We start from the raw sequence: 15,929 nt of genomic DNA, 5'->3' as shown, positions 1-15,929 counted from the left end.
GACTAAGTATAATAAAAATGTACAAGTTTGAACTGGATGAGTTAATTCATCCAAATTTTATTTATTTCAGAAAAAAAACCCTCCCTTTGAAAACTACCTATCAGAGAGTTACACACCTTAGATCCTTTAAATGTTCTTGAAATTAATCATCATATGATGATAATTTTTGAAAATCACCTAATTTCATTAAGTTAATGGATGATACTTTCCAAGTCTGCATTGGGCCAAATCAGATATTTCTCTGTCTGTGCAAGCACATAACCAGCTCCAGAGTGGGTAGTCCTTTTTTAACTTAATGCTACCAAACAAAGCAGAGCAAATTATTACCAATGAGAAATAAGGGTTTGTGTATTAAACACATCACCTCTAATTTAAAAAAAAAAAAAACACGAGTCTTATAATTCAAAAGAAAATCTCCTTAACTAATTGAGAGTGAGATAATTTGTAGTAGCTTTATCCTTGAACACCTGCTGAATAATTTGGAGAAATAAGGCTAAACAATGATTGGATTATTACATTTAAATTATAAAAACAATATTTAAAATCTTCAGTTATCTCACATACATTCCTCACAACATCATAAATAGGTAAGTCAGAATAGCACAGTGGCTAAGAGCTTTGCATTGAAGTCAGAGACACATGGGTTTAAAATCTAAGCTCCATATTTAATAGATTTGTGATCTTGGATTACTTAATCACTCAAAGTCCAGTGTTCCTTATGCAAAACGAGGTGATTAATTGTACTTACCTCATATGATTGGTTTGAGAATTGAGTATATGGGTGCAGTAATATAACTACCTAAAACTTTATAACTGCTAACATCATCATTTACTTCTTCTTCATAATTATTATCACCAGTTCAGAGATAAGAAATTAATCCTGAGAGGGTAACTGACTTTTCTGAGGGCACATAAATAAGTACTATAAGCCATGACCAGAAGCCTGTTCTTCTCTTTCCCTTGACGAGGTTTTCTTTTTAAATATATGAAGAGTTTTTCTCATGGAGTAGATTCTGACTAACAACCTTTTAGTGGAAGGATAGTTAAATTTAACTAAGAGAAATTGCATTTAGGTATTAGGTGGCATTTTAATATGCTTGGATGCACTTTGAAAGCATCGTTTTTTCTTGTTACGTTTTAAGGAAAGACATCAATAGAACCTTCCCTGTACAATTATTTATGCACTTGAAGACAAGAAGCTGGACCAAAACTTTTTTTAAGGCTAATTTTGGATTTTTAATTCAGTGAGCATTTTCCTGTGATTAGATGTTTCACAGAAGCCTGGGTTTATTTTCCAGATTGGATAGGTAATGATTTTAATTGATCTTAATTATCTCAGATTTCAAGAGCTAAGCATTTCTATATGTGGCTTGGAAATATGTCCAATAAGCAATTATTTTAGGATCCCAAGAATCCTAAATTTCTAGAGCTGTATTCGTTTTCTACTGCTGTATAATAAATCACCACAAACTTAGTATTTTAAAAAATAACACTCATTTATTTTCTTATAGTCTGTAGGTCAGGGCTGACAAGATGTGTCTGGATTCTCCGGTCAGGCTTTAGTCAAGTTGTCAGCTGGCTTCTCATCTGGAGCACAGGGTCCTTTCCAAGATCCTTCCTGTTGTTGGCAGATTTCAGTTCCTTGTAGTTAGAGGACTGACATCCCCATTTTCATGCTGTCTACAAGGGTTGCTTTCAGCTCCTAGAGGGTCTCTCATATTCTTGTCCCATGACCCCCTCCATCTCAACAACAGAGAACCTCCCTCTCACGCTGCAAATCTCTTCAACTGCCTCTACTGCTACCAGCCAGAGAAAACTCTGTTTTTAAAGAGCTCATGTGATTAGGTTAGGCCCACCCAGATAATCTCCCATTTGATTAACCCAAGGTCAACTGATTAGTAATCTTAATTAAGTCTGCAAATATCCCTTCTGACATATAAAGTAACATAATCACAGGAATGCTATCTCACAGTATTCATAGGTTCTGCCCAGACTCAAGGTGAGGAGATTGTACAAGGTCAAGGATCATTGAAGTTCATCTTAGAATTTTGCCCGCTTGCAGGGCCCAGGGTACTACCAGGGCAAATATAGGTTTCTGCAGCTCTCTGAATAGCCATCTCATAGTCTGTTCTCAAACCAACTTTCTTTCCAACTTCTCTATTTCAATAAGTATTATCCGAGTTTAGCATAAGTTCTATTAATTTTTCTTTCAAATATATTTTTTATTTAGCCTCTGTATCATTATAACCATATCATTCATGCATTACTGCAATTGTCTACATTCTACTCTTTGTCAATCTGTGCTTTAACTTCCCTCCAGGACTGAAGCCATCCTGCAAAACAATGATTTTGCTTGTGATATTTGCATAAACTCTAATAAAATTGTCAATTACTTGGCTAATTGCAACCAAATGGTTTTAAATTGATTACCCAAATAATTTCCTCAGTTGTCTCTTCCTCTTTACTAGTAGAGATCCTGGGAGCAAAACACAAATTAGGCCCATATCTGAGTTTACAGAGAAAATATCTGAAACTATATTTACATCCAAGTTTGCAATTTTCAAAGGAGTCGTGTTAAAGAAAGAAGTGTGCTCAACAGTGACCCATCTTCAGTCTATATCCCATAAAACCTCTATGTAGTATTTGGGGGTTTTCTTTTTCTTTTTTTTTTTTTTTTTTTCAGTACGCGGGCCTCTCACTGTTGTTGCCTCTCTTGTTGCGGAGCACAGGCTCCGGACTCGCAGGCTCAGTGGCCATGGCTCATGGGCCCAGCCGCTCCGCGGCATGTGGGATCCTTCCAGACCAGGGCACGAACCCATGTCCCTTGCATCGGCAGGTGGACTCTCAACCACTGTGCCACCAGGGAAGCCCTATTTGGGGGTTTTGACCACAAATTCATTCCTGAAATTATCTTTCTCTGTGGCTTCTATAATATTGTTTTATTTTGGATTTCTTCATATATCATGTCATATGTCTATGGCCTTGTCATCCTCCAGCCTTCTCTGGATATACCATAAAAAGAGGTGATCTTCAAGATTCTGTCCTTGATTTTCTCTGTTCTTTTTATTCCTTTTTCTTTTTATATCTGAAAAATCTTATTAATCTTCATGTCTTTAACAATTACTTGTATTTGAATGAATCAAAATTCAGGGCCTGATCTTTCCTTGACCCAGATTCCTATCTCCAGTTGACTATTATTCATTCCTGTATAGATGTCCTACCAGCTCCTTAAACTCAACAAGGTGTTCAAAACAGGATTCGTAATATTTCATACCTGGTTTCTTTCATATTTCTCACTTCAGTTAGTGATGTCACAATCATTTTAGTCACACAGTCTAGAAACTTTGGAAACATCTGGCACTCTTCCCTAATACTTCACTACCGCCCACTGCCATTTCCATATTTTCTTTCAAATTTGTCTTTTGCCTGCAATATCCATTCCACTATTGCAATCTACTCATTTTTAGGTCTAATTTCATTAAATGTCCTAGCTACTTTTCATACCTGAATAAAAATAAATCAGATATTCCTGAAAACTTCCATAGCATCATGGTTTTTGCTTAACTTCGGGTTTGATTGTTTTGTATATATTGCCATCCTCTAACTGGTGACAAGTTCCTTAAGGGCAGAGATCATTCCTATGTCCCTTCAATATATGTCTGTGCCTTATATGCTCAATAAAAGTTTCCTGAATTCTCTGTGCCCTTGCATGCATTACAATATGACTTTCTCTTTCAAAAAGCAACACTGTTTTTCAATCTTGTACATTACCTGAAATTGCTTTTTCTACCAAGGAGTTATCTTAATTCTTGATAACATTACACTTTTACATAGCTTCAAAATTCTCCACTGGTTGACCAGACAAGGTGGATGATCTGCTTTTAAATTGCCAACAATCTATTCTTAATTAAATCAAATTTATAAGTTGGTCCTCTGATCACTAGTGCCAACATGCTCTTTCCCTTTTTTTGAGTGAGGTATTTTTTCTAGCTGGTCCTGAATTATTTATAAATAAATCAAAGATTCTTCACAGGTTCCCAAGAGAAAATAAATATATATCTGCGGTCATAAAGCTTTAGATGTTTTAAAAAATCTTTTCCATTAGAATTCAAGAATGAATCATGTCCCTTATGAAACTTAATATTAATTTTTTGATCTTCCATTGTGACATGACATTATTGCCTTTAAATATTTTTGCATAACTTTAGGGAATTTTTCTGTTCCTGGGGTCTACTTTGTAGTCTTCTTTCATAAAAGAAAAGTATTTTATGTTCATAATCTCTACTTTCCTAGCCATTATATCATGTCCCCAATGTCTTTGAAAAGATTCTGTCTTCCAGGGATACTTGTGGAGAGTTCTGAAAGCATTCTTCCCAACGGACAGTCTCCTGATGATACATCTTCTTCAAGAGATATTTGAAATGATACTGAAAATATACTTTTGGTCTTGGTTTGACTTATGTATACATCTTGGCTGGCTTCAACAAAATCACAAAATTTTACCTGAACCTTTATTTTTAACCCAGTATGTAAATTCATCCTATTTCTTAAATCAAATAAAGCATACTTTCGTCCTGCTCACCCCAGAAGATCCTGGTTTTTCTTTTCTTTTTTTTTTTTTAAACGTTTTGCTCTTTTTATTTTTTATTTATTTATTTATTTATTTGGCGGTACGCGGGCCTCCCACTGTTGTGGCCTCTCCTGTTGCGGAGCACAGGCTCCAGACTCTCAGGCTCTGCTGCCATGGCTCACGGGCCTAGCCGCTCTGCGGCATGTGGGATCTTCCTGGACAGGGGCACGAACCCATGTCCCCTGCAACGGCAGGCGGACTCTCAACCACTGCGCCACCAGGGAAGCCCCTTTTCTTATTTTTTTAAAAAAATGCAACATGGTATGTTTAACTTAAATTTTCTACTTTGCATTTTGAAAAGTCAAAAGTATGGAGTATCATAGCTGTCATTTTATTTTCATTAAATAAACAATAATGGGTATAGTTCTTGCTGGCATTATCTGTAGTTAATGAGCATTTATGTATACGTTTATCTTTATTACCACTTTCATTACTGAACTTGTGGTAATATTTTATACCTGGGGTAACAATTAGTAGAGTATATCTCATATGCTTCATTCTACTGAATTGGTGAAGTATTTAGTAATTACAAGGTAATTCACTAGGAAGAAAAATTAGGCTGGTGAGTTTGCTAAGAGACACAGAGGATTAACATGCCCATTAAGTCCATGCAACCTAATTTTGCATTGCACAGGCCTCTTTGCTCTGTAAATACTGGAGGAAGTACCATGAGTTGCAGAAGTATCTGAACTTGGTGAAGGGTAAGGGATAAGTATTTCCTACATCAGGTTAAATAGATTGTTTTATTCATACTGTTTTTTAAATATCAACAGTGTGCTGGTCATTGATAATCAGTAATGAATGACACAGCCCAAATCCTAAGGACTTTGCAGTCTACTAAGTACTTTTTCCTAGAAAGTGTGTTTTATTCCACACCTAAAACTATGAAACACAAAGAAACTAAAATGATTTCTCCTGACCAAGACTATCTCTGCTCTGTATCAACAAGCTACTTTTAAGAACCTCTGAGTAAACTAACATCACTCAAACATAGGTAGAAGAATTCAAGCCACTAAAAGAAATGTGGTCATTTCATTTCCACCTCTTATATCAAGATTGCCAATGGCCAGGGCTCCACATAAAGTTGCAATGGTTGGACACTGCAGAACTCCAAGGGACATTGTTTACATAGATTAGGATGCCAGGACACTGTCCACATAAATTACAATCTGTGTGGCCAAATGGCCCAACCCAGAGGTGCCTTTTTCAGCCATCTCTTTCATGCCCTTTCAGGAACAAAAGTTACCAAGTTCCTTCTTCATTCCAATTTGCTCAGTGTTTTTTGAGCTCCTGCTGTGTTCAGAGTACTTTCCTTCGTGAAATAATACACAGATATAAAGATAAATAACACATAAATGTATAGTTTAATGGACAACATTAGAGTCTAATAATTTCCTTTATAGACTCCAGATCCCAATGCAGCCACAAATAAGACAAGTTAATAACTGCATCTTCTTTCTCAGGGATCCTATCTTAACAAGTGTGTTCAGGTTGGCCAAGAACTGACTGTGGCATTTACTTAATGAAAGTCACATGGAGAAGCTGTGCTCCCTCCCTAGGTCACTTAGCAAACATCACCTTTGTGTTTCCTTGGTGCTTCCTGATCCCACGAGTGGGAAACTGGAAGGACACTAAAACCATTTCCTTACAGACTTCTAAGGAGCACTCTTGACTTCATCAGCTAGGCTACAATGCTGAGTAAACTCATGAATTTCAGGATGAACTGGCTTGAGGACCCAAGTGGTGATTGTTTTACTAACAGAGTTGCAATGGCAACATTGATCATTAAAACAAGCAAAACGGAAAGTGTAAGCATTCTCTCATGGCCATCTGTGACTTCTGTGTGCTGGTAGTTTGTATTTAGAATGGAACTGGATGCTTGAACTGGCTCTCAGTTTTGCAATGAAAAGTGAAGGAAAGCATTCTTCTGTTTATGCCTGCTTGTTGTATTTTCCTCTCTAAACCACATGGTGAGAAATTCTGATATTAAATCATTTAAAATTCTATTGCCATGCCACATTTCATGTATTTCGTACTTTGAAATATGAGACTATATCTAACTTAATTGTGAGATTAAATTTGCTATCTTGATCCGTGCATTCATTCTTTTTTGTAGTGATAACATTAAACCTTTCATTTTTAATAAGATTTGCAGATTTTTATATTGCTATGAGAAATCATGAAACATGATCTGACTTGTTTTGATTGAGTTCCAACATTTTAACACAAGTATTATAGAAAGAAATTAAAGTGACTTTTTCTTCCTGTAACCATCACAGTAATTGTGCAGCAAGATCAGAAAGGAATATGATATTCATGACTAGAATCAAAGATTATAAACATTTTAGAACATGAATAATGGCTAATATATTAAAACACATAAAAGCATATTTATTATGTTGAATCACATGAAATTGCTATTTTTAGTAGGATAAAACATGGTCAGGGGCTTCCCTGGTGGCGCAGTGGTGGAGAGTCCGCCTGCCGATGCAGGGGACGCGGGCTCGTGCCCCGGTCCGGGAGGATCCCACATGCCGCGGAGCGGCTGGGCCCGTGAGCCATGGCCACTGAGCCTGCGCGTCCGGAGCCTGTGCTCCGCAAGGGGAGAGGCCACAGCAGTGAGAGGCCCGCGTACTGCAAAAAAAAAAAAAAAAACAAACAAACATGGTCAAATTTTGGCAATTTTGTTTGGTTCAACATATATTCTTTTAGTTAGGAGATTCTGTACATTCCTGCTGCCTGGTTTAATCAAAATGAAATTGTGTGATAATTAACACTGAGTTAGCCCTCTTTGGATAATCAAAACCTAATGCCAGTTCTTCTCTCTCTTGATTTAATCCCTGATTTCAGGCTATTTAACTATGCAATAAGTCTATCTTAAAGTGGTTATGATTGGAATAAGAAAAGCAATATTAACTAATTTAGTTACTTAAAATAGAAGTTCAGTATTTTTTAAAATCCAGAAATTAGTGTGAAAGAGTGGTTTAGACTATGAATTAAACCAAACTGTGGGATTATCTTGATTCATTTATATGTACTACTCTGTTTCTGTCAACATACACAATAGATATTTGAGTAAGCTATAAAGTATGTTTCCAGATGAGATCCAGATGATATTAAAATTTTTAGCATATCTGAAGATTTTTAGCAAAAGAGAGAAAGTGGTTTACTACAGGGCAAGTCCTTGCTCAGAGTCAGTTCTCATGGTAGTTCTGTCCCTGGCAGTCTGTGTGACATGAGTGAGTCCCCTAACCTCTCTGGAACCATTTCATTTTATCACTTTACAGACAACTCATAGTGCACATATAAATTCACACTTCTTAACAACTCGGTGGTTCCCAGGAGCCCAGCCCAGAGATTGGGAAGCAGTGAATTAAAAAAGCTCTGTTAACCTTTCTTGGTCTCACATTCTAATTCCTATTAATCTAAGAGGAATTAGCAACAATTGAGGAAAAGCAAACAAACTGGAAATATGAAAACAGGGAAGTGAGACTAACCACTCGAGCTGATAATTATGTATGAGTTCGTTCCCTTTGACTGGTTGCCAGAAACCAGAGACAGTAGAATTGATGAGCCAGGATGTCCTGCTGGTGCTGGCTGCATATTGAAAGGAAATAATCCAGATAATTGTTTAATTGGATGCTATTTAAAAAGAGAAGCTGAAACTCCCAAGAATCGTGATCCAGAGTAAACATCTTTTCAACCATACTGGTTCAATAAAAACCCAAGGGTGCTGCATTGATGGTTAGCATCCCTGAATTTCCATTTTCACTGCCATGAAAATATCCCTTTTAACTGTTTCCTGTCAGTCCTTGTCAGAGTCTCTGAGTTTTACTTTTCAATATTAAGTACACCTGGATGATAGTTTTCCAACATTATACTTATAATAAAAAGGAAAATAAGTGAAATCTTAGCTACAGACCTAGTAACAAGAGTGTAAAATCAAGTGCTTCCTATGAGAGACAATACGTAAAATGGTTGTGACACATATTGTCATGAGTCAGCCTAGGTTTGAATCATCTTATATCTTATATAACATATAAAGTTTTTAACTCAGGTCCAGTTATTTGAACTTTCTGTGACTCAGTTTCTGCACTTGTAAATTGGAGGTAGTGACAGTAGGCTTGTAGTAAGCATTATACTATTTTGTGTAAAGCTCTTATACCAGACCCTGACACATTACAAGTGGCATATGACTGTAACAGTAATTTGTAATTGAGTCATGGTTCTTTTAAACTGGTGTTTTAACTGAATTATCATAGCATGGTAAAGTCTATCAATTTTACAAGATGTGGCTCAGAAAAACAAACCACAAGCAATACATTTACTTCCATACCTATATCTAGATAAGGCACTGAATATAATTTTGGAGGTGGAATGACCAATTAATGTATTTTGGTCTCCCTTTTCCTTTTCTTTTTTCCATTCTCTTGACTTATTTTTACAGCTCTTTCTCTGAGCTATATGCATTCATATTTAATGATTGCCATTTTTATTCTTTTTGTAGTATTAAATATTAAATATAGGGCTGAATACCTCCTTTAATTTCCCCTTAGAGTAATAAAATATTACCAGTAACTTTTTCTTAAGATCTGTAGCAATACTCTTTGTCAAAACAGAAGTACTTAATAAAGCCAGGAAAACACCTATGAATAGGTCTTAGGAAGAGTATTATTATATATTGGATAAATGAAATGTATCAAATAAAGCAAACATCTAAGACATGAATTGGTGCAAATTTGATCTCAGGAAGCTCTTATACAACAGGCTTTATGATAAATTCTAATTACCAAAGAGTTTTAATGATTAATTTTAATGATTTTATTCACAATGAAATTGTTAGCATGAATAAGAATAACTCCTTTGAACAGATATGTGGTTGCCAAGGGAGAGGGGGTAAGGCAGGGATGAATTGGGAGCTTGGGATTAGCAGATGCAAACAGTTATATATAGAATGGATAAACAACAAGGTCCTACTGTATAGCACAGGGAACTATATTCAATACCCTGTGATAAACCATAATGGAAAAGGATATGAAAAAGAATGTATATATATGTATAACTAAATCACTTTGCTGTACAGCAGAAATTAATGCAACATTGTAAAGCAACTATTCTTCAATAAAATAAATTTTGAAAAAAGAATAACTCCTTTATAAATCTTGCAATAGATGAGGTTTGTGATTGCTCAATAAACGCTTATTCCAAAATCTCAGATTTTGTCACCTAAAAATATTCCTCTGCATTAGTATTTAATTTTACAGTATCAGTTTACATATTTAGACCAACAAAGTAACATTAGAGTATGAATTCCAATGTAATCATCTGTCTTCACAAAAAGAAGTTTCCAGGTAGCTCTTGGGGAAAATGCAAGGATGATATTAAAAATACTAACCTGTCAGGACTTCCCTGATGTTCCAGTGGTTAAGACTTTGCCTTCCAACGCAGGGGGCATGGGTTCATTTTCTCCTGGTTGGGGAACTAAGATTCCACATGCCTCGGGGCCAAAAAAACAAAACATAAAAAAAAAAAAACAGAAGCAATATTGTAACAAATTTAATAAAGACTTTAAAAATGGTCCACATCAAAAAAATCCAAAAAAAAAAAAATACTAACCTGTCAACCACAGGCTTGAACCAATAGGATGGATGCTGGCCATAGAGTTGGAGTGAGGTGCTTGAGTACCCATGTTTCACCAAGACTTCACCCTGTAGTGCTGGATAACAGGAAGGTGTGGGGCCTTGTGAAGGAAGCTGGGGAGGAAAAGAAGGGGGAGCTTGAGAGAATTGGGATCCCAACCATTTACCAACCTGTACAGTCATACAGTACATCCTGAAGAATTATATATATTCATAGCATCCTTGTGAAACACACATACGAAAAGCCAAGAGTGATGAGGAAATACCCTTATTACCAAAAGGAGATTCAAAGAATAGTCAATATTTATCTGTTCTTCATGGAAGTTGTTATATTCCTTGTTGACAAAAGAAATTGTGGTAATTGCATTCAAATTTCCTTGAAGTTTCTCAAACTCAAAAACACAAAAACAAATGAATCAACTTAACCTGGAGAAAAAATTTTTTTAAACTCCAATATTCTTATGTTTGACTATATAATATTTGCAATTTCTTTCTATTGTATTTTAATAATTATTTCGGATTTCTCCCATGCTCATTTAATCCATTTGAATTTCTGGAAATGCTCAAAGATATTCTAAACAGTAGCAAAGATAATTTTTAATTTATGTTTTGGAGATCATGAGTCAAATTCTTTTGAGAGTCTGCAATTTTAATAAAATAAGTAAATTTAAAAAAATTTTTATTTTCCAAAATTTAAAAAAATGTATCTTTTCTATTCATGGGGGAAAAATCTAAAAAGGAGTTCATTATACTTATTTTATCAGAGTATAACTTGTTCCAAATAAAAAGTTGTAAAAAGGAAAGCCAAAATTTCAGTTTAGAAATTTGTATTCTGTTTAATTGTTAAGAGAATTCCAGGATGATTCATATTATTCCATTTTTCTTTTCTCTTATTTATTTATTCCTTTACATTAAAATTATTTTCAAAATATTTGTTGTTCTTTATTTTCCTTTTTATAATTCAAAACAATCTCTATATACAAATATAGCTCTGAAAGCAGAGGCTTTACAACCCTATGGACAATTCTCTGGCAGATTGAATTTTCACTGCCCGGATTTCAGATTTACTTCGAATGTCAATATTAAAGACTAATTTAAATATTTTTTGATTTCTATAAAAAGCTTAATTGATAATTGTTACAGTTTCAACAAACATTCTTTGAACTCCATCTGCATATAATTATGTAAGATTTTACAGGAGCTACAAAAATAAGTAAGAGAAAAATCTCAGGCCCGTAGTATCTGATAACGATGGATGGAGGATTAGACATGGTGTGACCTGGACAGGTCACTAGGCCACAAGATATCTATGATATGAGTACCATGAGGAGAAGAGGCTATGCAGTTGGCACATAGAGGTCATTCCTCTACAGAGCTCATCAGGCTAGGGAATAATGAAGGGACCAGTCTATCTTCCCTCTCTTCTGTAGAATAACCATGGAATTCAAAGACTTCCTTACCCATCTGCCTTATGTTCCTATATATGTTTTATTCACCACCCTCAGTAAAACAATGTACGTGTAATGAGAGTTACAACCAATGCTCTCTTTGGGACATATATTGCACTAACCAAGATTATTTGTAATATTTTATTGTCAACTATTTGTTCTATAACCATTACCTTATTGCCATTTAGGGAAAATCTTGGAAGAGATGCTGTCATACCTTTTTCTAATTGCTTTTGAAAGAAAGCTCTTAATTTGCTTCTTTTTTTCATCTTCCTTTGGTGACTATGCCTTAGGATAGGTACTTGGCAAGGGGTAGACTTTTAATACAACAGACCACATGCATTCTGCACTGTTTATATTATTACGTCTAATGTTTTTTACTGAGTGTCTTGTTCCTTTCAGGACGGTTCTTTTCACTCTGACATCTGTGGTTGTACTTGTCATTACAACTGACTGGATCAGCTGGGACAAGCTGAATAGGGGATTTTTGCCCAGTGATGAAGTTTCCAGAGCCTTCCTGGCTTCTTTCATCTTGGTCTTTGACCTCCTTATTGTAATGCAGGTAAGTGGCTTTGTATTTTCCTCCTCTCACTGAAGCCACTCCATGCTTTGTTCTCAGTAAACAAACACTATGCAGTGAAAGGCTCCATAAAGCTAAAGAAATGCATAGTTTACAGTTGCTATAAATGGAGCCTTCTCTGATCATATTTTCAGCAATTTTACTGAGAGGATAAACCAACTGGGCTTTTGTGAGAAGGGCACCAAAAAGTCATTGTATGACCATTGAAAGGGGGCCCCTGGAAACCATACAGAATTGTTGTGGTATTTTTGCCAAAGCTTCAGGGAAAAAAACAAAACAAAGCAAAACAAAAAAATGCCTGTCATTTAGTAAATGGAAAGCTGCAGAGATGAGGATGATATAAGCCAACAAAGCAGGGATAAGCAATTGCCAAAGCAACTTAGGGTTTTAGAGCAGTTGAAATGGAATAATATAAAAATGCTTTTTCTGGTTATGGAAATTATCACTTTCTTTCAGTATTAACCAGAGATCATTCCATTTTCATGTAAACAATATTTCTGCCCTGCTTAGCAACAGATTATTTGTACAATGGCATCGTGCTCATCAGTGCTACTCGTGTAATCTTCTGGTGTGAATGCTTCGGGGTCTTAGGGGTGTTCCTTTGAATCGAGCGGGAAGAGACATTAACTATTACTTGGCACTTTATCTTGTTCATTAAATACCCATCCATTTGCTAGACATTTTCTTATTGCTTTCATAAGGCAGTTTTGTGTTTTCCTCTCAGAGGCATTGTAAGTGACCAGAACAAAGGCTCCATTGCTGAAGGGAAAGTAAACTTCATTGTGTTCTGAATTTATGTGAGATTTCACAGGATAGCAGATTGGTTTTCTCATTGCTACAGGCAAAGGGAGGCCTTTATAAGAGATTAAGTGTTTTAGTGTTAGTGTTTTAAAAGAGAATAACAATTTGGCGTGTTTTTGTTTTGGTTTGGTTTTTGGGTTTTTTTGGTATATAACATAGCCGAGGTGTGAGAGGCTCAAGATGGTTCCTAGAGTATATTATTATTTTAATAGATGATGATTTAAAATACATTATTGTTTTTAAAAATTAAATGAAATTGAATTCTTTGTCTCATCTAAAAATTGATGTATTTCTTTTTTATTTCCCATGGGATAGTTTAGCATAGTGAAGAAAGCCCTGGACTTTGAGTAAGGAAGCATTGGCAAGGTTCCATATCTGTCTCTCGCTTGCTATAGGACCTCCTCTGGATATTTATAAAATTGAATTTATAACACTTATGCAATAATGTCGTGCATTACTTTTTAAAGGCTATTTTATCTTTTTTCATCTAATACTCCTCCTAACTAACATACTATTATATGTAAAGTATCTGCTTTGGCCAAGTGGCCTACTGGTACCTCTTTGAACCCATCTTAAAGTCAAAGGTATTAGTAGCCAAGTAGACCATTATCTTTTAAGTTGTTTAAATTTGTATATGTGAGAGCATAAATTTCCTGATTTCCTACTACCATCCACCGTCTTTTACCCTCTTTATATAGTTTTAATTATTCTTGCAATGGGTTCACTAAAATCAGGGACTTGAAGTGGGAAAATGTAACATTAAAATTTGCAGATATTATAGACTCACTCAAAAAGTATTTCATAAAGAGAGATGGAAGGAAGAAGGATAGTCAGGATTTATGCAGGCAGAGTCAGCAGGATTTAGAAGGGAAAGGCATTCTAGATGAAGGAAATGGCATGAAAATGTGGAGTCAGTAAAGTACTGAAGTGTTTACACAGTGGCCAGAGCAGCACTTGACTGAAGATGGAGGGCCCCTGCTGAGGAATATATCAGTTTGGACCATTTTGGCTACAATAAAGCAGGAAATGTATTACTGCATTATAAGGATGCCCTGCAGAATTAAAGAGGAGGGATGCAGTAGCATTTTAGGGACACATGAAAACAGAGACTAAAGTGTAACAGGGAACCCTGTCCTAGCTCTTATTCTCCATCTCTCATCTTTTTTTCTTTCACTTCTGCTTTCTTTTCCTCTCTTACTGTAAAGCAGCTTTTTCAGCTTTCCAGTTCACGTAGAAGAAAATGGCCACAGCCAACACCTCAGAGGGAGACCACTCTTGGCTGTCGGGTCTAATTCTGGATTCCAGGGAAGGAATAGCCGGGACTGAATTGTCCTGCATCCATCTGTGAACTGACTGGGGGTGAAGCAGTCCCAGAGAAAAAGGGGGAGAGTTTGGGCCTCAAAAACCAAATTAATACAAGGAGGAGTTGAAAATGGGACCCCCAAAGTAGGTCTGTTAACTCCTTTTCTCTCTCCCCCAACACCTGGTCAGCCAGCCCAGCCTATCGATTCATCATTTGTTACGTCTCTTGTAGCCATACCTTTCCTGCTCATTTCTCTGCCACCATTCCAGTCCTGGCTCTCCTCTATACTATTGTAAAATAATTTCCAGTGAAACCTTCTGCCTCCAGATGTCCCCTTGCCCCACACGCCCTACGCAGCTCACCTTCCTAAGCTTCCAAGCTGAAATGCCATGCTGTATATGTCACTTTTCAACCAAAAATATTGTCAGTGACTCCCATTGTCCGAGAATGAAGTCCAGACTCTAGGAGCTCTCTCTCAGGGCTCTCCGTGGTCTGCCCTTGGCTGTGTTTTCTCCCATATCTTCTGTGCTCTGGCTCTACCCAGCCCTGAGGGCTGTTGCTTGGCCCCAACCACAGCATGCTTATTCCAGGATGTCTGTGAGCCTCTGTTTCCTCCTCAGGTTGTGTCTCTCTCCTGCTTTGCTCATTTAGACTTTACCATTGAAGACCATTCCAATGCCCAGGGGATGAATTCCTCCTTGCAAGTCCTGCAGCACATTTTACCTGAACTGCAGATCAGCATTTCACCTTTTCCTGCTCTATAGAGCAGAAACCATAGCTTATAATGATATATCCCTGGAGCCTCTCTAGCACAGAGCCTTACATGGGTGGCAATAGGCCCAGAGTAATAACTGCTTGATGAGGATAAAGAAGTGGCATTTCAGCACTGAGTCACATGCAAACGCTGTCCCCCTCTGGGAGCATCATGTTGAAGTGCAAGGAACTAGTGCATGTGGTGAGAGAGTGAATTTTTTTTTTTTTTTTTTGCGGTACGTGGGCCTCTCACTGTTGTGGCCTCTCCCGTTGTGGAGCACAGGCTCCGGACGCGCAGGATCAGTGGCCATGGCTCACGGGCCTAGCCGCTTCACGGCGTGTGGGATCTTCCTGGACCAGGGCAGGAACCCGTGTCCCCTGCATCGGCAGGCGGACTCTCAACCACTGCGCCACCAGGGAAGCCCAAGAGAGTGAATTTAAGGAAACAGCTCCAGAAGCCATATATAGTCAAGCTTTTTACAAATATCTAATACAAATGTCCTAACAAATCCATAACCAGCTAAACTCTGATCTAATCCACTTTATATTCACATATTTTAGACAAAAGAACAATAGAAAAGTAGCAAAATTGGTGGAAATGGAGGCAGTAGTTTTACTGAAAGGTTTTCCCTCAGAATTAAGTGATTTAAAAGCAATAGACCCTAGGCTTTTCTAATGGTAGGAAAATTCAACTTATATGATTGAAAGAGATGTTAATGTTTGGTTAAAAAAAAAAGAAAAGAAACCATTAGAATATGATAATACTGCTGTAAAG

The 15,929-nt window shown here is 36.7% G+C and overlaps 1 protein-coding gene across 1 annotated transcript in view; it reads left to right on the top strand.

The window, feature by feature from the left end:
• Positions 1-15,929, top strand: part of TMEM117 (transmembrane protein 117) — a gene marked incomplete at its 5' end in the record, with an annotated part of 516,641 nt that overhangs the window by 408,062 nt on the left and 92,650 nt on the right. Inside the window, one exon of the mRNA XM_081247914.1 lies at positions 12,120-12,279. Coding sequence (XP_081104040.1) covers positions 12,120-12,279 — 160 coding nt within the window. The remainder of the gene's footprint in view (positions 1-12,119; positions 12,280-15,929) is intronic.

Source organism: Mesoplodon bidens (genome assembly GCF_964165515.1).
Source record: "Mesoplodon bidens genome assembly, chromosome: 11".
NCBI lineage: Eukaryota > Metazoa > Chordata > Mammalia > Artiodactyla > Ziphiidae > Mesoplodon > Mesoplodon bidens.
The sequence above is the reverse complement of the archived record's forward strand: the minus strand, read 5'-3'. Positions and strand labels throughout refer to the sequence as shown.